This window comes from Orycteropus afer, unplaced genomic scaffold (genome assembly GCF_000298275.1).
Source record: "Orycteropus afer afer isolate SDZICR_OR568_19922 unplaced genomic scaffold, OryAfe1.0 scaffold00148, whole genome shotgun sequence".
In the NCBI taxonomy this organism is placed as follows: domain Eukaryota; kingdom Metazoa; phylum Chordata; class Mammalia; order Tubulidentata; family Orycteropodidae; genus Orycteropus; species Orycteropus afer.
Window position 1 is genome coordinate 355,689 of NW_006921735.1, and position 12,472 is coordinate 368,160.

A 12,472-nucleotide genomic window follows, 5' to 3' on the forward strand; every position below is an offset into this window, starting at 1 on the left:
AACCTACCATTCCAGTCACTACTTATGTTCTCCTTATTCCATGATCTGGCCATACAACTTTATTCACTGCTCCATCAGTCTGGAAAACTCATCCTTTCCCTCTCTCTAAGCCTGGAAAACTCCTATTCAGTCTTCTATCTTCAGCTCCCTTTGTGAAGGTCTCCACAATCCCTCAGACAGAATTAACATTCATCTTTGTGTCCCCTTCATTTGTTATAATTAGTTCTAGTTAACTGTAATTAGTTAAAATTGGTTGTTTATATTTTAATGTCTTTTATTAAATTATAAGCTCCATGAGGGCAAGAACCAAGGTTTATTCATCTTTGTAGCCTCAGTCTCAAAAGGTTTAAAAACACATCAAGTATTCAGTAACTATCTGCTGAATGAAATGGAATTACATCCTCATGTCTGAGATGTATGTAACTAAGGAAAGTTATGACCACAATCAATGCTTCTGCAGCTGGATGATCTAGTAATGAAACAGCAAAGGAGAACAAGGGTCTCCATGGAAGATCTAAATAGGGATATGGATTGTGCAAATATCAGCTTTTCTCCAGTTGTACTTGTAAGTCATGAATATTTACCAGAAGGTACTTCAGTTTTTCGTAATATGAAAGAAATAGTCCTCACAACCATCTCAGTTCCTATGCCATGATTCTAGAATCACCAGACAATAATTTGATTTTCATTGTGATTTCCAAAATATCCGATTTTAAAACTAGGGGGCTATGGAATGCAGTGACAATTCTAGTCTCTCAAAACCATATACTCCTTATTTTAATAGATTTATTACTTGCAGTTAAATCCCATACTATTCTCAAAAAGGTTTAAGACAACCTTAACACATTTACTGCAACAAGGTGGTTAAAAAGAGAGGTCATCAGGATAAAGAGGGAAATAAACCGTTTTTCTGGATTATCCATCCATTCTGGGGAACTGGATAGCATGAATCCGTTCTCTTGGGTTTAAATAACTCTGAATAAACCAAAGGAAATTTACTTACTGGGTTTGTCGGTTAGAAACTGAGCCTTCAAATCATGGTGACTCCCCTCCTGTCTCCTTTACTTGTCTTCCCTGTTTGACTAGGGCTGAGGTAGTCAAGCCAACTCTCAGATAAGTTTTTCAAAGCAATACACATGCCCTTCAGCTTCTCCTCCTCTTGCTATAAAAGGTTTTGGCTGTCTGACATATGTGGGGCCCATGCTTCCAGGTAACATGGAGGGCTAGTTTCATTAAATTTTTCATGTCATAATCTTTTCCTCATTCAGCATCAAAAGCAAAAGAAAAACAAAGTATGTAGAACAGCTGTGGGAATTGGTGTCTACTAAATTCCAATGACATGTCTACTGGAAGTTTTAGAAGTCATCCCATCACCCTCCCCCACCCCCTTCCTTACCATAAGTTCCCACCTACCACATTTTCACTGCCTTCAGAGGTGGTCTTTCTCCCATTCAGGGCCACACCATTTTCTGTGCCCTTGACCGTTCTCCCTCATCTTGGGAAAATGCTCCTACCAGTCATTCCTATGCTCTCCTCCCTTCCTCTCCTGACATATTCCTCCAGCACGTAGAAAGTCATTATGACTTTTTAAGTTAAAAGAGAAGATGAGAGTGAGCACAACCCAACTGTCTATATGAAATAATTCTAACAACCACAAATGTATCGGCATATGTAGAGAATATCTTTGGAGGGATATATCAGAAAGCAATTATGGTGGTTGCCTGCAGAGCTGGGAACACCACAGCCAAGAGACAAGATTGAGGAAAGACTCACATTTCTCTATATACCTTTTTTGAATCCTCTGGGTTTTGTAAAATGTGCCTGTTACCTATTCAAAAATAAAAATAATTTTTAAAAGAATGTAATATTCACATCTTTCAGAGTTCTATCAAGCTCAGTATTCTCCTTCTGGTACACACTCCCTGGATAGAAATATTCACTCTCACAATTTCAACTACCACCTGTGAAGTGATGACTCACAAATCTAGTATCTCTATCCCACACCTCTCCTGCAAGCTTTAAAGTTATATTTCTCACCGAACACTAACTGTTGGACATTTATACGTGCGTCTTTCACCAGAAATTCAAACTCCACCTCTCTCATGTCCCATTCTTCTTTCAGCTACTCGACCCTTGAGGACCTCCATAAATACTGTTGAATTAAAGAACGGACCTGTTGCTACCTCTCCTGAACTGTCAGTCTCAATTGAAAACCATCACTCTGCCATGCACCCAACCAGACCTGAGAATTATCTCTTCCCTTGTCACATTTACCCTACCCCAAATCAAACAGCTCTACCCCTCTCCTGAAATATCACTCAAACACCCCATCTTCCTTATTTCTGTTACTTTACTTTAGACCTTAATCTTCTCCTTCCTGGATTTCAGTGCTACCTCCTGACTTTATTTCCTTCTCCCAGTATTATTCTCTGGGAGCTCTTGTGGCATAATGCCTACGGCATTTGACTGCTAACCAGAAGGCTGATGGTTCAAACCCACCAGCCACTCCTCAGAAGGAAGACTGGACAATCAACTTCCACAGAGATACAGCCTTGGAAACTTGATGGCAGCATGTTTAGAGTTTAGTGTTGCTCTCTACACACATCACCCTCCACAGAGCATCACCTCTAGCTTACATACTTGAGGAGCTCCCTACACTAGGTGAGGAGGAATCAGCTAATCAGAAGGTACCAAGCACTTCCTGATCTGTCCTTCCAGACCTGTTCAGCTCATTGCCATCCATGACTTAACTTGTTACAAAAGTAACACAACTGTTTGTAGTTTCCCGAATATACTCTGCCGGTTCCTCACCCTGACACCTTTGATAATGCTCCTTTCTCTGCTCAGAATGCTCACTCCAGCCCTCCTTCAGCTTTTCCCCTCTTGGCTATCTAGTTACAAATGGGAAGTATCCAAGTTTCTCTCCTTTGCTATCATTTAGAGATAAGTCATTCTCACTGGATAAAGGAACATAAAATATACACAGATATAGTAATTAAACATCCAAAAGACTTGGGACAATCTCAATTTAGTAATCAGTCTAGACTGTAACATTAGTAATCTTGCCTAACTGTGGGATGAATGAAAAGGAGCCGGGGAAACTCAAATTTAAGCTGCATAATGTCTGGTAGCCCAACATATGAGAAGAACTGAGTAGGTTCTAAGAATCCACAGAGTCTCCTGTTATCACTGTAATAGCTATTAACAACTTCAGTTAACTTTAGACTTCACAGTGAATCAAGTTATTATTCACCCTCCTTTTAGACTTAGGAACAATTGAATCAATTTGTATGTACGTAGCAGAATGAGAATGCATCTTTGTCTCTCACAAAGGCTATCTTTTCATCCCCAAGACTATACTTTGAATTTAAGGGCAAGTCTTATTTCACTGAGACAATACTCAGAAGAATATGTTGGGATTTGGACACTCAAAATTTAAGTCAGGAGATAGCAGGTTCTAATCTATGTCAGACAAAAGTACCTTGTGTCTCTGTATAAGTTTGCCATGATAAAGAATACAGAATGGGGGAAGTCCCAACATCCATGTGGCTTCCACCAATGAGGGAAAGACAGTATGCAGAATTAAAACAGTCAAGACTGTGCATATCATTAATGTTATTATTTGCCCAAATTCATGAGAGATAACATCAGGACAATTTTGAGTCAAGTTTCATTTTTGCTTGGCACTTTATTTAGCCTTATGTATGGCATAAACCAAGAATCAGAGAATGGCTAACAGGTATGTTAGTGGGGGAGACATACAGAGCCTGGGATTTGGAAAATGGGGTTTTGAACAATGTTTGATGTTAATTAAGGAAGTCTGAAAAAAGGAAATATTTGAAAAGTGAGCAGAAGTAAAGGCTTCTTCTTTATGAAATTATGTTTTTAAAAGAATTTGAGTCAAAAGTGTATGTATGTGGACCACAGTTTAATTCAATTTTGTTTGAATTCATTTATTCATTAATTTATCCAATATTTATTGAATGCAAACCCACTAGCCACTCCTCGGAAGGAAGACAGGGCAATCTACTTCCCTGTAGTGATACTGCCTCGGAAACCCAAGGAGGGGTCGCTATGAGTTGGGTCCGACTCGACGGCACATAACAACAACAACATATAGGTGCAGCAAGGAGCCCTGGTGGTTAAGGCATTTGTCTGCTGATGAAAATGTCAGTGGTTCAAATCCACCAGCTGCTCTGCCAAAGAAAGATAGGGTGGTCTGCTTCCATAAAGATGGATAGCCTTGGAAAGTCAATAGGGGTCTCTATGAGTTGGAATCAACTCAATGGAAGCAAGTTTGGTTCTGGTTATAGGTGCAGCGATTGGGAGAAACAGAATTCTACAAAATGAGATAAGACACCTCTGAAATTATTCATTCTCTGTTTTCCAAGGGGGTGTGGAGAGGTGTGGTGAATATGAATAACTGACAGAATTCAATAACATATCTAGTCACACATGGGGGGGAGGGTATCTAAGCTTCTCACTTTTGCTGTCATTTTGAGGTAAGTCATTGTTACAGAATAAAGGGATGTAAAATATACATAAATATAGTAATTAAACATCTAAAGACTTGGAACAATCTCAATTTTAAATAAACTTTCCCATTTTATCCAGACATATACTTGTATCTGTCAGACTGTGTAGCCCAATTTTGATTTGGCAAATACAGCAAGCTTGGCAGACATGAGAGGAGGCATCTAATGATTTCCTGGATCTTGTGAGAAGAACAGGAAATAGCAAATTAAAGGCTCCTTAAGTACATTGAATTCAAAAGTCATGATGGCAAAGATACGGCCCTGAAGCTGCTTGATGGAATTTCAAGAAAACAGAAAGGGCAGAGTAAAGAAAATTAGACGTGCTGTTTTCAAGATGGGAGTGCTGTAGAGATTATTTCTTTGGGATTTCTAAGAAGGAGAAATTGTGACTAAAGAGAGGGAGAAAGTTCATCCTGATCTTTTTTTGAAGGTCAAATAACCTACACAAAGACTTGCATCAACTCTAGATTCTTCATTTTGGAGCTTTAAGGACCCCAGAAGTAATTTTTTCTTTTTTTCAGAGAAAAAAACCATCCTTTTCTTGGGGAATGGCCTTGGTTATCTTTTAGGGTAATATGGCTACCACTGTACCACAATTTGGTAAAATAGTTTATTCAGAGGCATGTAGTCCTTAAAACCATTCTGTCCAGTTAAGATGCATTTCAAAGAATATACCAATATTCTATGTACATGTCATTTACATAAAATGACTCTCTGTTATTATCTGGTCCAAAATAGAGTTCCTCTTGTGAGTCAAAGAACTTGGATTTGAACTTGGTTCTGCCACTGGCTGACTGTGAAATGGGGTGAGCCATTTGAAACTCTCTGAGCCTGAGTTTCCTCATCTACAGGAAGAAAATAAGCTCTTCTTTATGGAGCTTTTAGGAAGATTCCAAACCTGTCATTACCCTCAAATTGATTCTGACTGATAAAGACCCTAAGAGACAGATCAGAACTGGCCATAAGGTTTCCAAGGCTGTTATCTTTATGGAAGTAGATTACCACATCTTTCTCACATGGATCAGCTAATGCATTCAAAACACCAGCCTTTTTGGCTAGCAGCTGAGTGCTTAACCACTGCACCACCAGGACTCCTTTTAGACAGATTCCAAACCAAAACCAAATCCACTGCCATCAAGTTGATTCTGACTTGTAGCGACCCCCACAGGGCTTCCAAGGCTGTAAATCTTTATGGAAGCAGACCGCCTCATCTCTCTTCCACAGAACAGCTGGTGGACTCAAACTGCTGACCTTTTGGTAAAGCCCAATGCCTTAACCACAGTGCCAGCAGAGCTCCTTTAGGAAGATTAAATGACCTAAAATACATTAATGTGTTCTGAAAATGACAAAATGATACATAAGTGATAGCTAACAGTAAAATGACACAATGATAGGTAAGTGATAGCTCACAGTACTCTTTGGCCTGGTTGCCATGATGTGGAGGGAGTGTGTGTGAACAACAAACAAGACAGAGCTCCTGATCAATGAGCTGAAAAGATTAATTACACAATGGCAATGCTCATATATTACAAAAACATTTTTACTCCTGAATAATATCAAATTCCATTTATAATGTCAGTCCCAACTTTTTCTTACTATTTGACTTTGACCACTATAATAACTAAAGATTTAGCATAAATGGCTAATGTTGATCTTCAGTAAAGTGCATAGAAATATTTATCAATCATGATCTTCGCTGCCAAACAGTCTTATAAATAAGGCTAAGCATAAGTTATCATTAATACCAACAAAATGTTCAATATTCCCTCCTCGACGGCACTCATGTGATATTCTTACTGTATTCTTCCCTTAAGTCTTCACCAAATGCTTTCTGAGTATCCACTAAATATCCCCACTGTGCTAGGTTACTATATGGCACACAAAGCTGATTAAGACACACACCTTCTAGTGAGAGGGAGACACTGATAATAACCAATAAAAAGGCCAACTATCAAGCAGTTCTCTGAGAAAGGACCAAAGTGTTCTGGGAATATATGGGAAAGACAGATTGTTTCCAACTGCAGGGACCTAGGAGCATTCTGTGGGGAAGGTTATTTGGAGCAGGGTCATGGAGGATAGGCAGGATTCCTTTGTCAGATATGGCAAAGGAAGTTGGGGATTAGCAGCTAAGCGAAGAAGCAAGCTTGAGCTTGACCCAGAAAGTATATGAGAGGAGGATATATTAGAAAATACTAGCTACAACATCATGGCTATAACACAGTACAGATGACGAAGTTGAAAAAGCAGGTTGAGAGAAAATAGTGGAAAGTTTTTTCGAATGCCAAGCTGAGAAGCTGGATTTTTTTGTAGATGCAGAAATCAAATGAAGGAAGAGTGCCATGATGGATCTTGGTTCTGGGAAGATACACAACTAGGGTCCATACTGAGGACTTACTGATAGAGTGGGAAAGAACCCAAAGGAAAGCCAACCAGATAAGGAGCTAGGTCAGAGGCATTACCGGCTAGCAGCAGGCAGGCGGTGGCAAGCAGAAAGCAATGGATGAATGGCATGTGCTTTTTCATCTTAGGTGACATACTCCCTGAGGGCACTGGCCACAGACATACTGTGTTGCTTAGATTGAGAAAGAGAGGTCTTGGTGCCTTGGGCTAAATCGAAGAGATGAAAGTACTCAAGTCCCACAAATTTGAGCAACTGCTCCTTTAAAGCCTTGCCTTGTGGCATTTGTCTGAAGAGGGCAAACTGTGAGTTATAAATGATCATGTATAAAAGCTTTCTTAACCAAGGCACCTGTGATACAAAAAAGGTAATACAAAAGCAAAAGTCCTATTTGAGTCATGTCATTCTATTACATACATATTCAAAAACTAAACAATGGCACGGATAGTGAGGTTCATTCTAAATATATATATATATATATATATATATATATATATATATATATATAAAGGAACGAAAAGAAAGTAAAAGTCCTATGATGTTTATTATCCTGACACCACACAATACCCCAGGTTTTTACATCTTTGTCCTGTCTGCAGTAATTGTGGATTTTCTTTAGCCTTTTACTTCTACAATTTCTGTTATTTTTATGTGAACATCTTATTGCAGATGCTGTTTGACAACTGGAATTGTCTCACTAATCTGCTATGATAGTGAGCATAAGGAATAATTTCTGCATTTGATGATGAAAAATAAGATGAAATAATTTGTTCCCAAATATGATTGAGCCAATGAACCTAGTTTCTTAAATGCTTTGAGATGGGTAATATGGCCAAACACATATACAAATCATGTCATTATAAAGTTAAATGGCCTGCATTTTTCTTAAACTCTGTTCTCAAATATAAAATCAAAACCTCTAAAACACATGCAACAAATCAAATACCACCATCTGCATTGGTTCCTTTCACACCTAAAATATGAGTTCTTAATTATGCTACTGCATTCGTTTTCTTTTTTCCAAAAACAAAAGAAAAGTGAATCTGTAAATGGAGCTAAACAGATTATTTTAGAAAACAATTAGACATAACATGACTCTAAGTGAAGATTCCTGGCACTTTTCTATGTGTGCAACTGTATGCACTCTGCATACCAATGACAAAGCTAGAAAGAAAACTCACCTGTTTTCTTCCTCAAGATCTGCTAGGATTCTCTCTAGCTCCCCTCTTTCCTCACTCTCTAAGGAAATCAAGATCTGGGCAGGACTACGAGGCTGGCTCAGGGGGGAGTCCTGGTTCAAACTTTGGCAGTAATGCTGGATTAACAAATGTTCATCATCTCTGGAAAATAAAATCAAAGGTTTTGTTTTTTACTCCCTCCCTCCCCTTATTTTGCTTTGAGGGTCAGGGACTCGGGTATGTATTTTAAAATAAAAACATTTATTTGCTCTTACCAATTAATTAGACCCTTTTTCCTGCTTCTACAGACATATTGATACCATTAAGGTCATGGTCTACCATCCTATTGATGGACAATTCAAAGTGATTCGTGCTCAAATTTTCAATTGAATTGAATTGGCCTATTTACATGGATAAAATGAAAGGCAGACTTACAGAAATACTGGGACGCTATGTTGACAGTTTAATCAATAGTTAATAAATATTAAAAGACACAATAACAGCTGTGCGATGCTTTTGCTATTAAGCTTGTCGCGGTAATCTGTCCACTAACCCACGCTATCGTTGATGTTGATATTGACTAGGAAAAAAACTACAGATCTTAAAATGATAAACTTTCCTTTTTTTTGTTTTTTTTTTAAAGTGGAAGGCATGGTAACCAAAAAGTGTGACTTCAGTAAGCTGTTTTGACTTGTAAAAGTCAGAGGCAAGAAGGTAACAATAATTAAACTGTAGATAAATGATTGTTTCATCCAATTACTTTTAGATAGAAAAATAAACAAAGGAAATAGAACAGGGAAAAAAAACATTGAGGTGACTGGTTAAAAGAATATCAAACAACTCATTCTTTAGATTCTAGTTTATAAGGACTAATCTTGGGGGGGGGGGAAGAGGTAAGATTATTTTATTTTGGAAGGGAGCTGCAATATTTCCTTGGAAACTAGAAATTCTCTAATACACAGGAAAAAAAAAATATTTTCTAAATGCGTTTTTCCAAACTCCTGAAAAGTCTGCGTACTTCCAAGGTATAAGAATTTCATTCTATTCTTAAGGAGAGGCTTAAAGTCTTTGGTTTTGGCTAAACATCATTAGGATAATATATAATACTTCCCTTCCCATACCTACTTAATTTCTTTTTCTCATCTCGATGTCTTCTAAATTGAAAAAAAAAATAAGGAAAAAAGCATCCTGATTAAATTATTTTTGTCCACCAAGCTATATAAGTAATTAAGAAATGAAGAGTTGGCTAAAAATAATTACTGGGTTTTAAAACAAACATTTACGTGAAGTCAACTGATTTACCAAATCACTTCCCTACTCTTCCACTTGCCCCTAAAAGAAATCATTATTTATCATCTAAATTTGAGTCTAAATGGGTTCTATGTCCTCAGAATGAGCTAAAGCTAAATTTCTTTTTAAAATGAAAGTAGTTTTGCTACCTACCTAATTTATTCTCTCTTCCCAAATTCTGAAATTTTATTCCTAGAACTTCTCATGTTTAATTATATAGTATAAAGTTGTAATTAAACTGCTCTTATTGCTCTCTTCAGCAGGCAACAAAAGGCAGCTATTGTTATAGAGATACCACCTGAATTAGTTTGAATGTGCTAGGTCTTCTAATATCAAAATCAGTGATCCAAATAATTCAAGTCATTTATATTTGGTTGATTTTCCAGCTATGTATTTTCCTCTCAAAGTATTTTATTCATCAATACCATTTATACTCTTTCCCATAGCTAAGAAAGAGAATGCAGCACAGATATGTTTGGGAAAAGGTTGTTTTGTTTTAAATAATTAAGTCACATAGAAATGACTGAACATTGGCTTGATTCTTTATTATGACCTTGATCGCTTTACATGTCAGATGAGATGATTTATTCTCATGTCTTTAGTAACTAGCTATATATATATAATGCCACTTCGATACATTTCCCCTCAGCCCGATCCTTAGGAAGGTTCTTTTCTTATCTGAGCATGATTTTGGGTTGTCACACCACCTACATACGATAAATGTTCTTCCTTTTGCCTACATTTAGGCTCCTTACGACAAAGTGCTGAGATATCCATAACTTATCAAACTAAACACATCATCATATTTGACTAGATTTCTTTAAATTATCTATTTACTTGGCCAATCATTACTTTTTCCTTCATATTAGCTCCTTAGTTTGCTCCCTTCATCTCAGGCCCTGGTCAGCGTTTACTTGCTTTATGACAATATTCCTCTACTCTACAATGAAACCGCTATGTTTCTGCCATAGCCATGTTCTCTGCCATTTTTAACACCACTCTATCCCCTTTCTTAAAGTTTGACAGGGCTGGCTTATCATCCCGCTAACAAACTGTGACTTGAATCTATCGTCCTTTCTCCTCTGAAATCCTTCTTAAGATTCTCTATTTAACTCTGGAAGATGCTACATCACAAAAATTGACTACTTTGGATCTCTGAAGCAAAGTGTCCAACTAACCTGTCATTGGAATAGCAATGCAACTACACTAAGATGACACTGCCACTCCCATGAGTGGATAAAATTCTAGTCATCACTTTAAAAACAATATTCAATCCCTTTAAATATGTGACTAAAAAAAAAAAAAAACCCACTGCCATCACATCGATTCCGACTCACAGCAACCCCCACTGGGTTTCCAAGGCTGTAAATCTTTATGGAAGTAGATAGCCTCATCTTCCCCCCACGGAGCAGCTGGTGGATTTGAACCACTGACCTTCTGGTTAGCAGCCAAATACCTTACCCACTATGCCACCAGGTCTGGTCAAAGAAGAAGCATTTAATATAATTTAAGGACTTGGGACTCTGTACTTTGTGATACTATTTATAGTATGAAATAAGTCTGAACAAGGCAAACTATTTTTGCTACTCTGGAACAGCAATAATGCCAGAATTGGGATGAGCTCATTCCGTGTCAAGTTGGGAAAAGTTAAAGGAAAAAAAAAAAAAAAAAAAGGAAAGGAACGGCTCCTAGAGAAGAGATCAAATGAATACATTGCTAATTCCTATATTCTGCTCTATCCTACCTCTAAATCCCTCAAAGCAATTTCATCGTCAGGAACATTTGGTAAAAAGAGATGGGATACTTACATGCTCTCATTAGGAGAGATGCTATCATTTAGATAAGATCCATTGCTGTTTTCCATTTCTGCTAGCCTGATAAAAAACGTAAAAGCTCATTAAAACTTATGTGACTTCTTAGAATCTATTTAAGACCTAATCGAACATTCCTGAAAGCTAAAGGATAAATCATGTGAAGAGGAGAAAGGAATCTTTCAAACTAAAGGATGTGTGTGTTGACCTAACCAGTTGAGGCAGTGTGTGATAGGCCAGAGATACTTAGTTACATTGACGCTACAGATTCTAAGGGAATTTGTATTTTATGTTTTTACAGATCAAGCTTCCTTTCACTGAGAACAGGCTTTTGTTTTCCCACGGAAAGCTTCCCTAACAACACATGCATTCCTTACCTAACGCTATTCCTTGTCTGAAACATAATTAATGCTTTCCACTGATGACAGACTTATACAGCTATTTAATGCTACCTATGGTTGAAAAACATGCTCAGCCGTTAGAATATTGATAAAAGATGGATTCACAGTAAGCTCTCTTATCATTCTGCTACCAATTTTTACCTTTAAAAACCTCCTTCACCTCAAAAATAATAAAGACGTTTTCCAAAGGAAAAAAAAAAGTTAATCAAATTCGTACAGATTTATGTAACAAACATAACATTAGAATGTTGATATTTAGGTTAAAAAATTTACCTCAAGCATATAGAAAGTGGGACAGAAAGTTGCAAGAATTAAGAAAATTAATTATTCTGGTCTTCACAGCATGTTATGTAAAATAAACACAACAATGGAAAGCCGGTGCTTTCACATTCTCCACATAACATAGTGTCATTTCTTCACGTATTAATGTCTGGTCTAGCAGTTTTCTAAGGTTAGGAGATTTCTAAGTCAATTTATTAAACGTGCTCAGTATATAAACCATAACAAGGCTACCAGAAATGCTTAAAGGCTAGGGTTAGGTAGGAAAGGTTGTTCTGGACTAATGCTCTTACTGGTGTCCAAAAACAGCATGCAATGGAATGGCATGCATGTTAGAGGGCAAGTTGATTAGTAAAAATCAGACAAGATTGGGGAAGAAAGAAATGATTTATTTAAAATTATTATAGGTTAGCTTTCCTTGGTTAGTTATTTCAATCAATATTTGCCTGGCATTCAACTAGTCTCATACCTGCTAGCATAATGTTCAATGCGTGAATGAGTATCATCGTGTGAAAGCTGAGGGGACGAGGCAGGCCTATAAGGCAGAAAATGTGATTAGTCACAGATACCATCTATTATT

The 12,472-nt window shown here is 37.4% G+C and overlaps 1 protein-coding gene across 1 annotated transcript in view; it reads right to left on the minus strand.

The window, feature by feature from the left end:
• LOC103201376 (dystrophin-like) overlaps window positions 1-12,472 on the minus strand; it is a 2,052,823-nt gene that overhangs the window by 53,299 nt on the left and 1,987,052 nt on the right. Inside the window, exons 60-62 of the mRNA XM_042781676.1 lie at window positions 12,362-12,427; window positions 11,210-11,275; window positions 8,115-8,273 (exon numbers count right to left, since the gene is read on the minus strand). Of these exons, the coding sequence (XP_042637610.1) occupies window positions 8,115-8,273; window positions 11,210-11,275; window positions 12,362-12,427 (291 nt within the window). The remainder of the gene's footprint in view (window positions 1-8,114; window positions 8,274-11,209; window positions 11,276-12,361; window positions 12,428-12,472) is intronic.